This window comes from Pyxicephalus adspersus, chromosome Z, assembly GCF_032062135.1.
Source record: "Pyxicephalus adspersus chromosome Z, UCB_Pads_2.0, whole genome shotgun sequence".
Lineage (NCBI taxonomy): Eukaryota > Metazoa > Chordata > Amphibia > Anura > Pyxicephalidae > Pyxicephalus > Pyxicephalus adspersus.
The window spans coordinates 45224130-45246241 of NC_092871.1; the positions used below are offsets into that span (position 1 = coordinate 45224130).

A 22112-nucleotide genomic window follows, 5' to 3' on the forward strand; every position below is an offset into this window, starting at 1 on the left:
ATAAAAACAGGCCATGCTGTACAAACAGGAGTCTGCTACCACTGCCACAATAGCAAGCCAGTCAGAAAAACTAAACTTAAACTTCCAATCTATATTCAGAGCACCTAATTTCTAAATTCTTGCATTCATCTGCTTTATCAGTTCATCAAAATGGAGCATAGGTGAAAATTTCCACATTACTTTGAATTCATATTAACCCAATCTGCCACAAATGACCATCATTTAATTGTTCACAAGACACAGGCCAGCTTTCACATTTTGTTGCACTTCTAAAGCATATATAATACTTTAAGTGGTATAAAGTGTATACCAAGGCAAAAGGGGCAAACCAGAGGAGTTAGTTGTTAGAATTTACATAAACTTTAAAAGCGTGTGACTTTCTGTATGACCTTTACACAGACAGGCTTTTATTGAATACTGACAAACACAGTAAAATATAATAAGCATGAAAGGGTGATGCACTTGAATATTTCCAGGAACAGGCTACAAGCATGCTGGATTGTACCTGTAAATTAGTAGGTTGTCACCTCTGTCCCAGCATTTAGAAGAAAGAGAGGGCACCAGCAGGCATGATCTCTGCAAGCCTCCATAAAAAAACTCTTTCCTGGCAGCAGGCTTTCCTCCTCCTTGTATGGCCAGGTCTTCTGCAATCTGGATCTTGGCTTCCTGCCCAGGTCCCCTGAGGCCTCCAGGAAAATCTCAGCACAGTCCATTGGGAACAGGCCTAACTATATACAGCTGGTACTGTGGCCTCTGCCATCTAAACCAGCACTGAGCACAATTACTCTGCAGAATTTGATTTCACTTCACTGTCATCAGACCCTACACACAATAAATGAACAGAATGGTCAATACCCATTAGACTCCTAGGAACTATAGGATATAGCATTCTCTGGGCCATATAAAAGAGGTATTGCATCATATAATGTGCAAATATATAGAATTGCATTTATCTCTTATGCATACTTTACCAGTGACCAGGACATATAGTTTTTTGCACTTTATGTTGTGGAAATATTATGCCATACATATTGTGGGGATGTATAGGATAGTATATACCCAATATATACACATTACAGGTCACCTATGGCATATAGGAGACCTGTGAATGTATTGAATGTTGAATAACCTGCATAATATACATTACAGGTCACTTAGGACATATTGGACTTCTCCATATCTTGTGCTGGAAAGGTTCACATTGTACACTCTGTATGAATGCATAGAATAATAAATGCCTGCTATACATCGATTTCAGTTCACTTCTCAGGGCATGTGTGTGAAACATGATACTGTATAAACGTATGGAACTGTACCTGCAATTGTCTTCTATTGACTACAGTAGTAGTATACCATTGCCGTGAGTATAAGGGCCTCCTGTCCCTGGCCTGCTTTGGGTTTCCACAGATTGATGTACCTTCCGCACATACATGCATGTGAGCTTCTGGGAGGTAATATCACCTGAGATCCCCAGTATGCATCACAGTGCCTCTATGAATAATGACTGTATCCTGATTTTAAAAAATCTAGAAGATGACACTGAAGGCCTAACACTAACAAAGCTCAAATCCTCTCAAACTAGTTTTTTGAACATGACCCCCACAGTCACCAGATCTCAATCCAACAGAGCACCTTTGGTGGAACTGGAGATTCGCGTCATGGATGTGCAATTGAAAAATCTGCAACAATTGCTAACCAATATGGATCAAAATACCCAAAGAACATTTCCAAGACCTTGTTGAATGTCCCAAATAATGATGGCAATTCTAATAGCAAAATAGGTGTAACAGTACCACCTGGCTGTTTTTATGTGGTTGCTGAAGAGTTGGGTCACAACACAGAAGCTGCCACTGACCTAAAATGTCTTTCCACCAGGCTTTAAAAAAAAAATCTGGGTTGAACACTGGGTGTCCACGCCAGTACTATCCAGCTGTACCTAATAAAGTGGCCAGTGAGCCAAGGGTACTATATTTCATCCATTTGGCATATATCCTATTCTTATACACTACAAATTGAGCCTCTTATGATGTTCTACCTGATCAGGTATCAAAGGCAAAAAAAGTCTCAAACATATGAAGAAAAACTTTGGTTTCTGCAAAATTTTTAACACATTTAAAAGCAAAAATTTGAAGGAAAATCAGACAAACATATGACAGCTATAACCCACCCCAGCATGTTCTGCTACTGGTCACAACAAATAGAAAAAGAAGTCAAATACCTTAATTACCATTGATCAACAGAACTTTCTAACAATGAAGCGAGCTCTGGACTTTTCTGCTTTTATTATTAACACAACACAAGCAATAGCAACACCATTACCAATCCACTACTGACATAATGCAGCATCTTTTTGAATCACAAGCGTTTGTCTATACATGATACGGGATGCCAAGAAGGGGGATCTGACACCACTTAAGCAGAAACATCATATTTTGTTTGCTGCTTGACAATGAGAAAAAAAGCAGAATTTTGTATGAATTTTTAATTTAAAAGAAGTTTGGCACATAATTATTACACTTTGCAGTTTTATTCTCTGCATGGGTACGGATTATATAGAGACTCAGATTTATGTAGGCAGAAGGCTCATCGTGCTGATGCAGACCAATAGAAAGAAGCAGGGAAACACAGTTGGACTTCAATATTTCTAGAGGTGAATGGAGGAATACACAAAACAGTAGCTCACTATGGCTTTGTGATGATTTACAATGTTCATGATGAACCTACATAATAAATCACCAAACATGTAGTGTGGATTGTGCAATCACTCACAGATGTACCAAATCTTTGTAACATGCAGGCAGCATGCTTTGTAAAAAATTATAGGCAATCAGGCAGGCCTTGTACTACATGGTACCTGGTAGACCCATACAAAAAATGAATGGTGTGTACCATTTTTAGACTGATGGGGGTGCTCTTCCTGCTGCACTTCTTAGGACACGCACTGTATGGTGGCAGCAGTAGAACACTAGGGTGTTGCAGAACAGACCTTACTCTAAATAGAACCCATGGCAGTGAGATCCCACCACTAAAGTCCAGGGCGTGACTCTGAACATTGAACTCTTATATTTCAGGTGACTTACAAGTGATTGAATACTCATGACAATCATATTCTAATACTACATATGATGAATCGAACAACCATCACAAAAGAGACAACTTCACCCGCCTTACAGCAGCTGTCTGTGCTCTATATATGTATTTACTGTACACTTCCCAAGGACAGACTTATATATAATACATCCCTGTTCCTCCATATGGAATGCATGCGATTAATTCAGAATTGTATTTTGAGACTCTGCCATAACAATATTATATGAGAATAGAACAGTCTATTCTATTATTCGAGCATATCTGTATGCATACACTCCACTAAAAGTGTTATAAAAAGAGGGGAGGTTATTCTATATTTTATTATAGCACTATCTGTATTTCTTCTCTACTGTACTGGTACTAAAGAACCAAGTATATCATGCTATGTATCACTGTGGCAATGTATGTATATTCATACACCCTGCTGTAAGGACGTAACACAAGAATCAACTGTTGTATATTATGAATCAATTTAATAATCAGTATTAACACCCTACCACATACTAACAACCCTGCTGTAAAAGAAATATATAAATAAGACCAGATATCTGTATGTACATATAGCTACTGTAAATATAATAAAGGAGGACAGGGTCTACTATACTATGGATCATTACATTTGTACATGAATTATTTATTTTATATATATTTGTAGCCTAAAGCGCAGACAGAGCGGCTCCATATCTAGTTTGTCCTGCTATACCGGGGTCCTCCCCAGGTTTGTGTTGATTTTCTAAGTTTGCCATTTGTGTACCAATTTTTCCAAGTATTGTTTTAGTCAGTAGAATGCCTGTAATATGACGAGTATGTGTATCTGGGTTACCTATACCAAGTTTTTTTTCCCCCCAAACAGAAAATGAAGGAATCTCTCCAATAGAGCTTCTGGCTCCAGTAAAAACTCAAAGAAGTTTATTTCTTCTCACTCTATTCAAACATACAAAAAATAGGGTAAAGATACACTTTATAGAGATGATGGCCAACAAAGACTCTTATACTGAACTTTTTTGAGCTTTGCTCTGTATCATCCTGACACAAAAGGAACAAAATGCATAACTATAATGGTTGCTACTAACAAAGTCAAATGCTGTAGAAATTCAACTAGTAGCCATCTACATTATATTTTATTTTAGTGGTTGTTTTATAGAGTCAGAAGAAGTTTGTGTCACATCCAAGGAGGACGCAGAGGACGCACTAATCAGCACATCTGATACACCTAATTACTCTGATCGTAGCAGACAGGAAACCTAACAATATGCAGATGGGGCTAATTTCTACATTAATTACAATTTGTCCTTTCAGAAAACAGAAGCCAAAATTCCCTGCAAGACTGCAGGTGGGAAAACGGATGAAGTGTGCAACGAAGAAGGACAGGGCAAGGGCTTGGGTTCAGCAATGTGGATCCTGTTTCTTCTCATAGTGCAGTAGGTTCAAAGAGGAGGCTGAAACCTGGAAACATACTGGTTGCCGATTACTCAGATTCAGGACAGTTTGAAGATAAATTAGCCGTTGCCATCAGAAAATAATGTGTAATGCAGCTAATCCCAGATGCACCTTACAGGTGGATGGTGTTCTAGGTGTTATTTTATATGTCCAAGTTTAACCTGGGTAAAGCTTTGAAGAAAACTTCTATTAAGATAACCTAACAAACATAAAAACTCAACACCCCTCAGAGGCTAAATTACTAAGTAAAGCACTTGTTTCAAGCAATGAAATAATCCCCAGCAACAAAGACAAACAGCAGCAGATCAGCAACAAAAAGCAGCAGATCAGTTTGTATCAAAGCACAAACCGAGCAACTTGTGTGCAAATTTTCCTCCCAGACAAAATCCCACAGAAACCAATTATATATTCTTCCCTGAAGCAGAAAATGTGCCCATCATTAGTGCAATATGAAAGTCATTTTGTTGTTTAGAAGAGCTGCAGCTGATGTGAAGTGCTAAAATATAAAATTAAGGTGAATTCCAGAATAGGACGATTGGTTCCATGTGAAGGTGATATTTAGGCATTAGATATTCATCTATATTCATTATCTACAAAATGAGAGCTGTCATGATTCTGACACCCAGACCAGCACAGGAATACAAAATATGGAAGTCACATAGAATAAATAAATAATACAATGGGTAGCAATACCTAGACAGCACACATATTGGGGCTCACATACACCAGTGAACAAGCCTTATATTGGGTTTAGTAATCCAAATGTCAGCACTTCCTGAAATTTTTGGAGGCAGCATGCAATGTAGCACAACAATTTTTTTTGCTTATTTTAAGAGGGTTTTAGGTGTCATTTTAGGAGAGATTTCCTGTAATTTCCTGTCCTAAAATGGCAAAAACCCAACAGGAACTCTTCTTACTCTTCTTCTCTTTCCCCAGAATAAAGAATACATTTTAAAGCTAAAACATGTCTAGCCAAACTTGTTTTTTTTGTTGTTATAAAAATGGGTAAAGTTATAAATTTGTTATTTTTTCTGAGATGTTCCCTTACCCTCCTGTCACAGAAGTTATATCTTCCCATTAAGACACAAACAACAGTAAAAAAGGAGAAAAGTTCATGTGGGAGATCAGTGTGGGAAGTCCGTTGGTCCCCTCGTCAAAACAGAACGATCTATCAATGCATTTGTCCATCTATGGGAATAGGCTTTGCTGGCAGATGTTTTGCATGCTGCATGCTTCTGTTCTGCTGTGTTTAGTAAAACACGGTGTGTTCAGACCAACAATTTCATTGCTTAGAGATGCATCACCTTCCAGGAAAGCCTCCTATTTCTGGTGTGCTGAGCCCAAGACCCCTTCGAGCTCTTGTGACTCAGCTGTCTCAATGTTCTCATTTCTTTAAAGCTTAACAGGAAGCTGTGAATCTGCAGAGGCAGAAATGGAAAAGGGAAAGAAGTATCTGCACTGCAAAGAGCCAATCACAGTCCAGATGTTAATCGTAACCAGTAAAAATAAAGTTTGTTTTGTTAAATACCTCCAAATGTCTCCATCACAAATGTACACTTATTTCCTATTATATGCAGCAAATACAAGGCGGTGCTGAAAAGTTCCTGGCTTTGCCCCCTTCCAGATGAAATAGAAAAATGAGTGTGGGAGTATATGACACCCTAAGCTGTGATGGCAGAGGCACAAGCAAGTTTCACTTCATTTGAGTTACGGGCCGTCATGAAGTTTTTGTTTCTCCAGGGACAGTCAGCAAAGGACATTCACACTGAGATGTTACAAACACTGGGGGAGAAGTGTGCTTCCTACAGCACTGTCAAAACCTTGATATATTGTTTCAAGACTGGGCATTTCACAGTTGAAGATGAGCCCCGCAGTGGGCGCCCCTAACCTTAACTGACCCGGCACCCTGCGATGCTGTCCATGAGCTGATTATTGAGGACCGACAAATACCTGCAAAAAAGATAGCCCAGATACTTGACACCTCTCTGGAGCGTGTTGGGTTTGTTATCACCACTATCCTAGACATGCGCAAGCATTCAACAAAGTAGGTGCCAAAATGTTAGAAAAGGATCAGAAGAAGGAAAGAGTTGAAGCATCCAAAGCCGTTTTGGCTTATTTCTGAAGCTGCACAGGACTTTTTGGCTAGGTTAGTGACTGAGGATGAAACCTGGCTCCACATCTTTGATCCTGACACCAAGGAACAGTCAAAAGAATGGCACCACAGCGGGTCCCCGCGGCCCAAAAAGTTCTGAACCCAGAAAAAAAGTCTTGGCATCCGTTTTCTGGGACAAAGACAGTATTCTGTTGGTGGTCTACCTACCCCAGTGCTCTAGTATCACCGGACAGTATTATGCTAACCTCCTGGACCAGCTGAAGGAGGCAATTAAGATGAAATGACGTGGAAAGTTGACCAAAGGGATCCTTTTATTGCAGAACAGTGCACCTGCGCACATGTCCAACGTTGTGGCTGCCAAATTGAACACCCTGGGTTTCCAATTGGTCCACCATCCCCCCTACTCACCTGACCTGGCCCCTTCGGACTATTATCTGTTCCTGAATTTGAAGAAACACCTGAAGGGGCAACATGTTGAGGACATTTTTGACATCAAAGATGCTGCTGAGAGCTGGTTTGCGGCCCAACCAAAGGACTTTTATTTGAACGGTCTAGAAAAGCTGCAACTACGCTGTACCAAATGCATCAGTCTCAGGGGGGAATATGTTGAATAAATGTGTTATTTCATAACTCTGGCTCTCTTCTTTCTGGGCAAAGCCAGAAACGTCCCAGCATCCCCTTGTATATGCTGCACAAATTACAAATCCTATACAGATAAATCTCTGCAGGACCGAGAACTACTTATACTGAAATTATTGTGTTCCATCCACTTAGTTACCATTATACCAAAACACTTATAAAGCTTGGGGGTCATTTAACCTGAGGACTAAATCTTGAAGTTCCGGTTATTTACACTGTTTGGTCTGGCTGCAGAGGAAGTAAGGCCTGGCAGTGAGACTCAAAGGAACACAGTGAGGAGAACTTAGTCAGGTGATTATGTGTATGTGTGCTTGGAAGTGAGAACTGAACAACATGAAGTTTTTCCACCTACAAATATTACAAATCAGCCCCACAGTCTGTCTGGAGTCCTAACCTATGAATAGAGATGTTACATTTTCATTTCACATCTTTGTATTGGCTCACTGGGGTTGATTTATTAAAACATCAATGGCATAGAGTGATCAGAAGGGGAATACGAACGGCACATGAGTCATCAGAAGGGGACAATCAATGGAACATGAGTGATCATGAGTGACTTTCAACAATAAATGTGTACTGTAGTCTTCATGGAAAAATAGGACATCCCCTGAAAATAAGACCCAGGGCATATTTTGGCATTTCAAAAAATATAAGAGAGTGCCTTATAATCGGGGAAACAGGGTAGTTCAGGGAATGTTACCAATTTCGACCATATGTATCACTCCTCTAGGTAGCTGGCAATAAAACACAACATAAGTCTTGGTGTGATCAAGGGACTCAATCTACTCTGTATTGGTCCTGTTCACAACTCACTATGCTTTTCTTTGAGCATAACTTTAAATTTTTTGTGAAATAATGTTCAGTGTAAATGGGAAAACAGTTGCAAAGATTTTCAACATGCTTTCAAATATTAGCCACTACATTTCTTGGCTTTTGCTAGCAGTCACAAAAAAAGACCAGAAGATAAGATTCATACAAGTGATCATATATTAAACTACCTTTTGTTCCTTGAGAATGCAGTAGAACTATAAAATCACAGTGCTGTGGAACTGTGGGAAAAAGCTGCGCCCCAGAGAAACATCTGGAAACACTTGTCTGAAATCTGGCAGACAGCAGACTATTCGGAGTGAACAGGGGAGTAAAACATCAGTGGTTTCTATAACTTTACGCAGAATCCTCTGTTCCTCCAGTCCATATCTGCACAGCCATGGACAAGAAACGGAAATGGAGCTTCAGAAAATATTTAATTGAAAAAGTCTGAAAGACCTAGAGAAATCAGATTGAAATCCAAATGTTAGGCAGGCTCTCCTTGTCTGGGCCAACCCGAGTAAGGCATAGAATTAGTGCAAAGTTCTATATCTGTGCAATCCACTAGAATAACTACACTATTAACCCAAAATAAAATGGAGACCAGATCTTTATTTAAGACTGTAGTGTTTTACAATTATTTATTATTGTTAGGAGGGCAGGGGGAGAAATTAAGTCAGACCAGTAATGACCATGTAGGCGCCTGTACAACACTTGGACTTTTACCCACTGCAACCAATCACAATTCAGTTGAATCCAGGCTAGGGAGTTCGGTTGTTGTAGGTTACCACACCTTGAATGTTAACATTATTTTTTCCACTTATGTTTTTTTTTTTTTCAGTGAATAATCTTGCCATGTCGAAGGAGGATTTGTATTTCTTTTTCTTAACCGTTTGTTCAGAATGCCACTAGAGCCCTATGACCATTTGGATAGATTTGTATGTATACAAAAGCCAACAATGTTTAATAATACTCTAGTTTTCATTCAGTGAATATATTTACAAATTAAGCTCGACTACAATTTAGGATCTGACAACTATTTTCTTGCATTATGTGTATTCACTAGCTGGAGTCAAACGCTCCAGTTTATTCATTGGTTATCAGCATCAAATTAAAGGAGTGACCCTCTGTTCATCTAAATCTGTATAAGCTGCATCTCTATCCAGCTGGTCTCCAGCTAGTACAGTAATTGTGACAGAAATATATATTTGCTATTTTCATCATGATCGCTTCATTGCGACTCCCACAGCGTCAATATCTAAAGAAAAGCAATTCGGATTTCTCGCTGTGCCCAGGATGTCACCCACCACAAACTTTCCGCCCCAAGGCGCAGAGCAATAAACTGAATTACCCGACTAGAAAAGTCCCTGACACAGAGAGGCCGAGAGATGGGGAGTTCATCGAGAGGACAGAGCAAAAATGCCACTATTCCAACATTCCAGGAGATTCCAGGAAACACAAACTAGCTAAAAGGAGGACCAGTACTGCAACTGTTTCCAAATGCAGTACTAAGACCAAGATGTCTAGAGATAATGGTTATGGTCATCCAAAAAACAGGAGTCTGAGACCTGAGGAAGGCCACACAGTCATACTTAGAAAGTAACAGTTCCGACATGTTCACTGAGAGTTCAGATATAGCACTTTCCTGGCGCAGATCCACAGATGAACCAAGGTGTGTATTATGTATGTAAAGGGATTGGGGAGAATTCAAAGCAGTCAGTTGATGGTATTGACAGATAATCTGCCTTTATATTGGATTATTTACCCATCAGCCTGCAAATGTGATATGTACATTTGCAAAACACATAAAGAGTGCACAATCACAATTTTTTCAGGAAAGGGATATCAACCAAAGCGAGGATATTTCTAAACCAAAATAAACTTTGTCAATGTCAATAACTGTATCCTTTTCAGGGACAATACCCCCTACAACCATAAAAATAAGAACTAGACAGCTGAAAACAAGAACTTCCCTGCGAGAAGAGCAACACAAGTGACAGAGAATGACCCCCAATGCAACAATGAAGTGTTCAAGGTTCCCTGGCTCTAATCCCCCATCCTTTCCCTTACAATTTACTTCCCGAGTAGAAAAGGTCAAAGGAATGTGTGTTCAAACGACACGTCTGAGGGCAAACCTATCCAGACCACCGTTGACTGACCTCTCTTTCCTAGCACACTTTTGACCAAGGAAGATTTTGAAGTGTAAAAGTGAAACCTTTTCATTAGTTGAGTGTTACATCGCACAGTGAAATAATAAAAAAAAAAATCATGCAAACGCTGGTGTTCAATGTACAAAAAAAAAAAAAAAAAAAAAACTGCCTATGAGCCCACACAACTTTTTCCTGGGATCACTACTATTTTTAAACAGCAGAGTTACATAACAAGGGCAGATGTGTTGTAGCTAAAAACATCTGTATCACAAAAAGATTTGGCTTTTTCATTGCTGGAAAAAATCAGCCAGCCAAAAAAATTGCCCCCACTACGTGGATAGGTGGATTGCAGTGAAAACCGAAATACAATGCAGAACTATCCCCAGTTGTCATAATATGCAGCAAGCTAGAAAGAAAAAAGGAGGTCCTTATCTTTTCCTTCCTGGCCCTGTGTGAAATGTGTGGCTCCAGGCCATGAAATTTACTGTGGCCCCGGCAGCTGGGAGTCACCAACATGTTTCAACTCATGGGAAAAAGAATGCAAACACGCCAAGCATTTATTACATAAGGAGGAGGATAGTCTGACTCAGTCCAGAAAATGGATAGCTGCCATGATACTCCTTGCGTGCAGGGCCCAACATGAGGAATACAGAGTAGGAGGATAAACATTTGTTACTGAAGTGTGGAGCACCTCTACAATGCATGCAATCCAAAAACAATGGCTGTGATAAGAATACCAGCCACCCCTTTATTGTGTTTTATTTCAGAATATGTCCCTGTCAAAACAAAATGTACAAAAAATCCTAGCCCAGTCTGCGAACCCAAAACAGAGAAATCTGATATCCCTAGAGAAGCAACAATGGCTCATCTAAAAACCACCAGACCTGTCAAACCTGAAAAAATAGTCTAACAGAGGAATACACAAAAGGACAGGTTTAATTCTCTCACCTTTTACAAATAATTCTCAGCATATCTTGTGTGCAGAGGAAACCAGAGCAATCCTTTATGCTTTTTTTCCTCTCTAATCACCTTGCATATCGCTTAAGTATTTGCTAGTTTTGTGTCCTAAAAAAAAAAAAAAAAAAAAAATAATAAAGAAATAAATAGGCTGCCATTTCTGGCAAGAGTCTGCCTGACTGTCATGGACATGTCATGTCCCAGAGAGTACAGATATGAGAAGTCATGACGTTTCACCACTTCATTCTCCTGAAAGTATAACATCAGTATGACAAAGTATGTCCTAGGCGATCAGACAAACAGACATTCCATGACCAGCCCAACAGCAGAAGCCTCCATAATTTTCCCATGACATTTTTACAGACATTTCCCATAAGTAAAAATATATTATTAGTAAGTCTACCCAGAGTGCTTCCCCAGCATTTAACCTGAGTATTTAAATTCCCCTGTTTGAAAATCCATTTCATCTCAATGGGCCAGTCCACACCAGAGAGCGATTTCTTGATGGGCTGTATAGAAGCGCATCCTGCAGCTGCAACTCTTCTATGCATATCTTGACTTAGAACGGCTTTAGAAACACTTGAAAACGCATACAAAACTGTATGGGCATTTAATCATTTAAAATAAAGTCAGTGTAAACTTCTTCTAAAAAGTATTACAAATATTATATTTTTTTAAAATTTTATTTACTAAGATGTTACTTTGTAAATTGTATATATTTTTTCTTTCATATTCTCCCCCTAATTTTTGCAGCAGTGTAATGTGGGTACAGGAGTTATAATTATTTTAATATAGAGAGCACATTAAGATTATTCTTCATGTAATTCTTACAGAACAGTATGGACAAATATGTACAACTGACATGTTACCCACAGTAACCACTCAATACAGTTCTTGTGATATTTTTACTAAACAAACGCAAAAAGATTTGGTCACTAAAGAAGAAAAATGTGTAATGTGAAGCTGAAATCTAAAATACAAAATAAGAAAGGAATAACACAGTCTTGTCATCCTTTTTGCCCTTGCTGGCGTAGTGGGCGTTTCTCTTCTGGTTTTACAAGCAAGCTACAGAGTCATTAGCTTCCTATAAGCCACGCATCTTGTAAAACTACAGAAACGCTGTACACAAGCCTCACCGTAAACAACTTGTTTTTTCTTTTACTGTGGGACATTTACGGTTGTGGTAAAATGGACTTCAATAAGCACTAGGCGGGTGTTATGGGAAATAAGCATCTTCTATATTGTCGATGCATATCCTATAAAAAAAATGAGATTAGAAATAAGCATCTTCTACATTGTCAATGCATATTCTAAAATAAAATGAGATTAAAAATGGTGCAACTTCAAGAATATAAGGGGATCTGTTGTAACTATTACATATCAAAAGGGTTAAAAACCCTGGAATTTTACATATTTATATACATATTGCTACTATAATGTAGGTAGGTTAGACTGCACTGACTGACATCCATGCATACCCCTTCATCAACTGCCAATCAACAAGATTTATGATCTGCGACAGTAACCTATACAAATCAGACTTTTACTACATACACACGTGCGATATTTGTCGTTGGAAACAAATGATTAATGTCTAATCGTTCAATAATGGTTAACAAAAAAAGTGAACAATCAACGAGGAATGTCGCTGGAAACGAACGACCATCCTGGAGGATCCATTTGGGCAACAATCATTCACTATTTTGTGTATGGTCGTTTAGTGATCGTGGATTGTTCTGTGGTAGACTTTCTCTGGTACACGTCACTTCCTGCATCATTCAAACGATCGTTTCTAGTGTGTATACATTATTGGTGGATTATATTTGAACGGACTAACGACAGATCAACGAATATTCACCATTTTTTGAACGATCATATAGTGAATGATTCTGCACATGCTTTAACACTACGATAGTTAAAAAAAAAAAAGGGTGAATAATTGTTATCTGTTGTTACTCTAACTCTATTTTCTAATGACAATTATTGCACGTGTGTACTTAGCCATAGTCCTCAAAACACCTTCGAATCCAACACATACTCTGTAATTGTGGTCATGAAAACTCTGTGCTAAAGATGATTTTTGAAAATCCCATTTTTCTTTTTGTCATCAGACATAGATGACACTGCAGGATGAGATAATATTGATAGTGATGACAAAGATAACATATAAAAATAATTGTATATATCTTGTCAAATAGATGATTCACTTATGGAGCATATTTTATTGTCTAGGACAAAAAAACAAAAAAAAAAGAACCTGACTGTTAAAAAAACAAAGCAAAAGAACTTTGAGGTCATCTTCCGAAGCTTCTAGCTATGATATTGCTTATACTGGGTTTATATTGGGGCCACAAAAGTATTCAAGAGGAAACAGGAAACTGTTTTATGGCCTGCAAGAAAATCAATCTCTAGCTTGAGATGGGAGGAATTAAATGGGGAAAAGTCTGCAGGACAGGCACAGTACAGTGGAGGCCATACAGCTAGGGGTATCATGAGCATAATAACATGTAAATACATTTTTATTTTATATATATATATATATATATATATATATATATATATATATATATATATATATAAGTGTTCCCGGATGTGAGCACATCATATTCATGAGTTGTTTTTATATTTACGAAGATTCCCAACAGATAAAATGAACAATTTGTCTTTCTTGGATGCTCAGCCTCTGTATTTGTGTTTTCATAGCCCAGAAGTATTACCTGACAGTTATTCAGTAGAAAACACCAGCAATTTACTCATGAAGTACCCTTGGTTATAGAATAACGCTATCTGAGAGAAATGAACGTAACAGCCATTGTAATGTTTGCATTAAACGTCCACCATGCTCTGGAAAAATGACAGCTGAAGTTTGGTCTCAAACTTTCCATATACCACCCGTAATTGAAGAAGTGAGCCATCACATTATTTTCATTTGTGGGGCTTGAAACAGACACTAAATATACCAAATAAGGACCAGAATTATGGAATGAAATGCAGATACTAGTTAGGTAGCTAGTTAGGTTTACATGCGGAATAATACTAGATTATTCCGCATGTAAACCTATGTCATTTGTCATTCTAATGTGAGTCACTCTCTATATGCATTTAGTTTTGTAACCCCACCATGTCTAATGATTAACAATCGACATTTGTTGATAAGCCAGGTCCAGGAATTTCCTCTCACTTGTGTACTGCTTGCAATATCACTAAAGAGCTAAGCCAAACCTCCCATTCGTTAAACAGAATAAATGCCCAAGCCTCTTCTGCCGAATCATACAAGAATACAACCCAAAAAGTAAGACAGGAAGTACTGCTGGCATGCTGGTATCAAACAGCCATTGCACACTTCAACAATATGAGACAGCAAAATACAAAGTAACAATAATAGACCTGGACTCAGTGTTATCTCTACAGCATAAAAAAAACAATGCTTTAATATACTGAGCACTCTTTCTGTACCATCGCTTCAAATACAGACCACAATAGGGCACTATTTTTGTTCCACATATATGGAACACAATCCAGAAACATCTTTGTGCCATCTCTTTATTATATAGTTAACACAGCCCAGCACTATCCCTGTGGAGGGCAGTTGAGCACCATCTCTGTGCAATTCCTTCGAATATAGAGCACAGACGGCCACTATCACTTTACTATACCCTCTATCTACAAAGCACAAACCTACACCCTATAGTGCACAGCCTGACACATCTCTGTGCTATCCCTTGTAAAGGGAGCATAGCCTCCCACCATCATTGTACCATCCCTCCATATACAGAGCACAGCCCACCATCATCTCTGTGTCATTCTTGCACAGCCAGGCACCATTTACATGCCATCCCTCCATATACACAGCACAGTTTAGCATCCTCATAATATATATATATATATATATATATATATATATATATATATATATATATATATATATATATATATATAGGGTAACGCAGAGCCTAATACTGATCTAATATATCACACACCTGGGGCCCCAGACTAGGGATTATAGGGGGTTAATGAGAGCTACAGAGACATGTCAGTTATGAGCCTAACCATCCACAGCTGCTGCACCAACTTTGCTTACCCTAAACCAGCTCACTGTATACACTATATACAATCAGCACAATGTATATTATATATTGTCCACATTATACAGAGAAAAGCCACATAGCTCAGTCTGCATTCCTGAGTATAAACAGTACCGTATATATAACATCTACATAAGACAATATACAATACACAAGCAGTATATCAGAACACACAGTGGACAAGGCTGCTGTAACACACAATATCTGCAGTGTGCAGAGCTTACACCCAGCTGACATTCTCTGTGTTCCAGAGAACATGGTGAACGGCTCGCACACAATACAGACAATGCTGCACACTGAACAATGAGCCCTACATAGCTCAGACTATTCTGCAGCTGTACAATCAATACAGTATCAGTATATGATCCCCCAATTCATCACTAAGCCTGAGCTTACCCTGTTCCCCCTCCCGGGGCTCAAATCCAGGGTGGCAGATCAGTAGTAGCATATTATGTCTCCAGCCTGGGAACTAAGCTCACAAGCCTCAGCGTCTCCTCGCCAGTGCCAGTGCCAGTATAGAACAGAGTGCAGTCAGTGCAGCTGGATGGGTTGCTACATTGTAGTGTTGTAGGCAGTATTACAATGTAAGTGTATCACTGTGTGCAGGGTGGAGTGCTGGCCTCTACAAGCTCACAGCACAATACCCTCCTCCTTCTGGATTTGGGATGGGCTCTGGAAGATTCCTCCCCTCCCTGCACATTGCTCTTTGTCCAATAGAGTTGATCAGGTGCTGCATTTACTATGATGGCTTTATGCTGGAGACCCTCATAGCCAGCCTCGGTGCTCCTCCTAAGGATAAGAGTCCACCCAAAGCAGTAACAGAGCAATGTGTGTGACTGGGACACTGAGCATGAAAGTCAGAGCTGAGAGTTCTCAGTGAACCTTCCACTTTTTTAATTGCTGTTCTGGAAAAGGGCAAACACTATATATGTCTTTAGTATATTATTGGCTGTGAACATGATAAATAAGAAGCCCAAAGAAACACCAAAACTGGGAGTCTTACCACAAAATCGTTTAGTCACCACAGTCCAAAGGCCTGTTTACATTTCATCTTGCATGAGATTAACTGGTTAACAGTACATAGCGGTGACAATTACTCACATTATATGCATAGGAGTGTTGTAATGCCATTTATTCTTTATTGGTACCAACCAATGAACATTTGACACATATAGTTAGATCCATAAATATTTGGACAGAGACAATTTTGTTCTAATTTTGGTTCTGTACATTACCACAATTAATTTTAAATGAAACAACTCAGATGTAGTTGAACTGCAGCTTTAATTCAGTGGGTTGAACAAAAAGATTGCATAAAAATGTGAGGAACTAAAGCTTTTTTTTTTACACAATCACTTCATTTCAGGGGCTCAAAAGTAATTGGACAATTATCTCAAAGGCTCTTTCATGGGCTAGTGTGGGCAATTCCTTCGTTATGTCATTATCAATTAAGCAGATAAAAGGCCTGGAGTTGATTGGGGGGGTGGTTGTATGTGGAAGATTTTGCTGTGAACAGACAACATGCGGTCAGAGGAGCTCTCCATGCAGGTGAAACAAGCCATCCTTAAGCTGCAAAAACAGAAAAAACCCATCCGAGAAATTGCTACAATATTACGAGTGGCAAAATCTACAGTTTGGTACATCATGAGAAAGAAACAAAGCACTGGTGAACTCAGCAACGCCAAAAGACCTGGAAGTCCACGGAAGACAACAGTGGTGGATGATTGCAGAATAATTTCCATGGTGAAGAGAAACCCCTTCACAACAGCCAACCAAGTGAACAACACTCTCCAGGAAGTAGGCGTATTGATATCCAAGTCTACCATAAAGAGAAGACTGCATGAAAGTAAATACAGAGGGTGCACTGCAAAGTGCAAGCCACTCATAAGCCTCAAGAATAGAAAGCCTAGATTGGACTTTGCTCAAAAACATCTAAAAAAGCCAGCACAGTTCTGGAAAAACATACTTTGGACAGATGAAAACCAAGATAAACCTTTACCAGAATGTAGGCAAGAAAAAAGTTTGGAGAAGGTGTGGAACAGCTCATGATCCAAAGCATACCACATCATCTGTAAAACATGGCGGAGGCAGTGTGATGGCTTGGGGCGTGCATGGCTGCCAGTGGCACTGGGACACTAGTGTTTATCCATGATGTGACACAGGACAGAAGCAGCCGAATGAATTCTGAGGTGTTCAGAGACATACTGTCTGCTCAAATCCAGCTAAATGGAGTCACATTGATTGGGAGGCGTTTTATAATACAGATGGACAACGACCCACAACATACAGCCAAAGCAACCCAGGAGTTTATTAAAGCAAAGAAGTGGAATATTCTTGAATGGCCAAGTTAGTCACCTGATCTGAACCCAATTGAGCATGTATTTCACTTGTTGAAGACTAAAATTCGGACAGAAAGGCCCACAAATAAACAGCAACTGAAAGCCGCTGTAGTAAAGGCAGCGCATTAAAAAGTAGGAAACCCAGCATCTGGTGATGTCCAAGACTACAGGCTGTCATTGCCAGCAAAGGGTTTTCAACCAAGTATTAGAAATGAACATTTTATTTTCAGTTTTTGAATTTGTCCAATTACTTTTGAGCCCCTGAAATGAAGTGATTGTGTAAAAAAAAGGCTTTAGTTCCTCACATTGCATAAAAAAACTTTTTGTTCAACCCACTGAATTAAAGCTGAAAGTCTGTAGTTCAACTGCATCTGAGTTGTTTCATTTAAAACTAATTGTGGTAATGTACAGAACCAAAATTAGAAAAAAGTTGTTTCTGTCCAAATATTTATGGACCTAACTGTATGTTCACATGTCACATATGGTCCACACCAACATGGTAACCAGTTACTACCGGTTATAATAGTATGATGGGTGCTATGTTGGATAAAATTGTACACGTCCCATTTTGGTCACTTTTGAAGCACTGTCAACCCATAATAAATGGACTGCCTCAAATTATCAAACTTTCATACACATTGTAACATCAAGAAGGACTAAATATTCTTACACATGCTTGTTTTTGCTTCTGATTTATTTTGCAGTAAAATCAGGTATAAACACATGAAAACGCAAGTCATCACACATTTTTAACACACACATTGCACTGAAAGTCAACACTGATGTGTGACATGTTGATGTGCAATTTAAGGCATGTGATTTTATGTGTTGCTATTGATATCTAGGGTTTAGTCCACACCAGGGGTCAGCAAATTCAGCCCTTTAGGCCAGATAAAGCCTAGCCAGTAGTTTGTTCCGGCCTAATGCCGCCTGGCCAATCCAGCCTAATGCCGGCCAGCAACCTGCAGTGGATCCAAATGGCAACAAACTACCGGAGCCGCATGTGGCTCTTGAGACTCCGTGTGGTGGCTCCCTTCCCTATTTACTCCGGCCGGTGTTAACACTTCCGTCGCCGGGGTAAATAGGGAACATTCCCTCTCCTCCCTATGCGTTGCGGAGGAGAGGGATTGCCCTTCAGGGGGTGTTCCTGGTGGGGACAGAGCCATTAGGGCGAGACTCGAGAGAGAGTCCGGCCTAGTGTGCTCCTGCCCACCCCTGAAATGGCCTAGTGGCCAAAAAAGATTGCTGACCTCTGCTCTACACAGACATTTTCCCCAGCGTTTAATCTGAGGCATTAAAAGCCCATGTTTGAAATTCCCATGCATTCGAATGGGCTAATTTGCACCAGGTCGTTTCCTTGAGGCACATTTATGAGCGTTATCTATAACGCTGCTTGCAACGTTTAAAAAATTAAAATGCGGGCTTAACGCTGGAAAACATCCAAAAATGCAGAAATTATTTCAATGGGGCGTTTTGCCACGTTTATAAGCACTTGAAACGTAAACAAGGCATAGACGTCGCCAGCGTATTAAAGGCAAGTTTTAAAACACTAATAAAAGTGCATATAAACTCAGTAGGAACGTTTACATGCGTTTTTAAAAATATCTGTGTAGACCAGGGGTGTCAAACTCTGGCCCGCGGGCCAAATCTGGCCTGGCACGTCCTTTTTTTTGGCCCCCAAAAGAATTCTTAATATGCAATTCATATTAAACTGCTGTTCTATAGACGCAAATACAATGCCCCTACTACAATTCCCTGCATCACTAGACCAGCGGCCTCTTTGCCTATGCGTGGCCCCGCATTTTATAGATGCAAATGATGCCAGGAATTGTAGTAGCAGCATCACTCGTGTCTATTGAACAGCAGCCTATGCGTGGACCCCGCAGAGTTTATACTGACAAGTAATCCAAATAATCAGGAATTATCAGGATTATTATATTCAGGAATTATCATGGAGCTATTGCTATATTAATTGTTTTACTGTTTTCAATAAGAAGAAACAAGAACACATGGAATGAGCATGCAGTAATATGCAGTTTTTCATAGAAGAAAATTGTAATTATTGTTAGCCTGTGCAAAAAGGTTACCATTGAAATTTAACTCGGAAGGCTACAAATAGAGAAAGAGGCATAAGATTTTTTCTTAAATAAAATTAAAAAAAAAATTTTAGGCCTCTTTCTCTATTATAGGTCTGATACAGATTGAATGTTAAGCAAAACCTACGTCTAAAAGGATGCTGGGGATGTCTTTCTGTGTGTGAAGGCTCCTTGTAACAGTGGGAGGGAGGCAGAGAAGGCGGGAGGGCAGTCTTAGGTGAGCAGTGCTGGGCGGTTTCTTATAAAGCAGTTCTTTTTCTTGTGCAGCACATCATTCTCCTATGACAGGTGAACTGCAGCTTTCCTGTCACTATAGTCTTGTAGTGCAATCACTTCTGTGTTATACTCGGTATAAATATAAATAATATATGTTTAGATTTTTATTGTTGGTAGATCATTCTGACTTGCTCATTTTAAAAGTAGCTCGCAAGCCAAAAAGTGTGGGCACCCCTGCTGTAGGCCATGCTGAGGAAGATGGTCAAGAACCTGACGTTGGAAATTTAGTGATAAAAAGCCAAAGCCAATTAGATACGTATTTAATTTTGCACATGTCTTTATACACTGCCTGGACAAAAAACAAATCACACACACTATTATGTAATTGGACTGCCTTTAGCTTTGATTCTGGCATGCATTCGCCATGGTGCAGTATCATTCTGATTAGCCTTTGCAATGTCATGACATTTATTATTTTTGAGTTGTGTTAAATTTTTATAACAATTAATAATATTTAATTGAACCAATATGTCTTCTCCAGGACATCCCAAAGATTCTCTGTGGGGTTAAGGTCTTGACTCTGGAATGGTGATCATTCCATGTGTGAAAATGACATCTCATGCTGCCTGATTTACTCTTTCACAATTTGCATTGTTATCCAGAAATATGTCTCATCAGGGAAGAAAAATATAACTGATGAACCAACAGCCCTGTTTGTTAGCCCTGGATAATGTGTCACATTTACTAGTGGGGGCGTTAGGTCACTGAAATCCTGGAAATAACAACAACAGGAACCCATAGTTACAACAACAGTGGTCAGTCATACTACGTCACCTAGTATATTTCTAAATATGGCGTCTTTCCACCTCTGTCTTCAAAGCGAGACAAAGTTACATACTACAGGAAATTGGTGCATTTCCCCTTTATTCATGCACAAATTGCAAGTTACCCAAACTGATGTAGGATATGCATGTTACAATAAGTAGTAAGCTGGAGGACCACTGATTGCTCTTTCTGAAAATTGTTGATCCAGAAACTTAGAAGGGAAGAGAAGGTCAGGCAGATCATCCTCCTAACCATGCCAAGATGGAATGATGTATAAAGGGCTTGCAGGACAATATGACACTATAGACACTATGCTAGTGGTGCCAACATTTTTTGATCCGGGGGCCACTCTTGACATTAAGATAAAACCCGTGGGCCACAATGCAAACAAACATAAAGATGTATGTTTAAAACTAGAATAGATTTAATTTAAAATTAAATTGAAATGTTTCTAGTTACTGTAACATACATGCACCAAATAAAGGAAATGACAAATCAAGAATTTCTGCACTCACCATTTTATTAATAAAGGATACAAAACTAAAGCTATTATACAGTGCTGGTCAGTCATATATTGCTCCCCGCTCACCATTCCTTACCAAAAAGCTGAAACTACACCATAAAATGTGTCCTCTCAGTTATAGGGGGTGCTAACCTTCTTTGTATGGAAATTGGGGTTCATAGAGAGTAAGAGGATAGCTATGTGTAACAAGGTAGCGTGATATGATGGGTCAAATTTTTTTTTTTTTTGGGGGGGGGGGGCAAAAGGCATTTGCTACTGGCTTCCACATTTCCATTTGCCAAAATCCCTTTTCCTAAGAAATTGAGGGTCACAGAAAGTAAGTGGGCAGCTATGTGTAACAGGAACCACACCAGCTCAATCTGTCTGCAGATTTGACTTCAGGCGGCAGTAAGCAGTACTGAGCGTCTCCCCCTAGGCAGGGTTCCATGGCATGAGGAAGGGGCAACCACATTGCAACCTCATCGCCAGTCTGAACGCAGTCTTGAAGTTTTGTGAACGAGCAAGTATATATTTGGGGAACCACAGCACAGAATTGACAGTACCTTAATGATTATTGCCATGGAAGTGGGACCCGGGGGTTCCTAACATAAAAACTAAATTTTGGGACCCTGGTCTTGAATTGGCCCCCTTAAGGTGAAAACATCCCTGATATTAGGATTTTATGCTTGTGACCCTGCATTTGGCAACTTGTTAAGTTTAGGGGGCTGAATTTTTGTTTAGTAGCAGCTCTCAGGGTCCCCTGTGACCCTGAAAATATCACATTTCTATGATACTCAGTGTAGGAGATATGAAGGGGATACTGACAGCTGCATGGACACAGCACTCATGCTGC

General features: G+C 39.4%; 1 protein-coding gene across 14 annotated transcripts in view; it reads right to left on the reverse strand.

Moving 5' to 3' along the window:
• Positions 1-22112, reverse strand: part of DAB2IP (DAB2 interacting protein) — a 275541-nt gene that overhangs the window by 78521 nt on the left and 174908 nt on the right. The window contains exons 1-2 of one of the 14 annotated variants that reach the window (XM_072430465.1): positions 15678-15885; positions 11188-11304 (exon numbers count right to left, since the gene is read on the reverse strand). The exons of 10 other annotated variants lie outside the window; for them this stretch is intronic. In XM_072430465.1, the coding sequence (XP_072286566.1) occupies positions 11188-11210 (23 nt within the window). In that variant the 5' untranslated portion in view covers positions 11211-11304; positions 15678-15885. Of the gene's footprint in view, positions 1-505; positions 640-11187; positions 11305-12332; positions 12453-15677; positions 15886-22112 lie in introns of those variants that run through there. 3 more of the 14 variants (XM_072430467.1, XM_072430466.1, XM_072430468.1) reach the window with 3 other exon arrangements.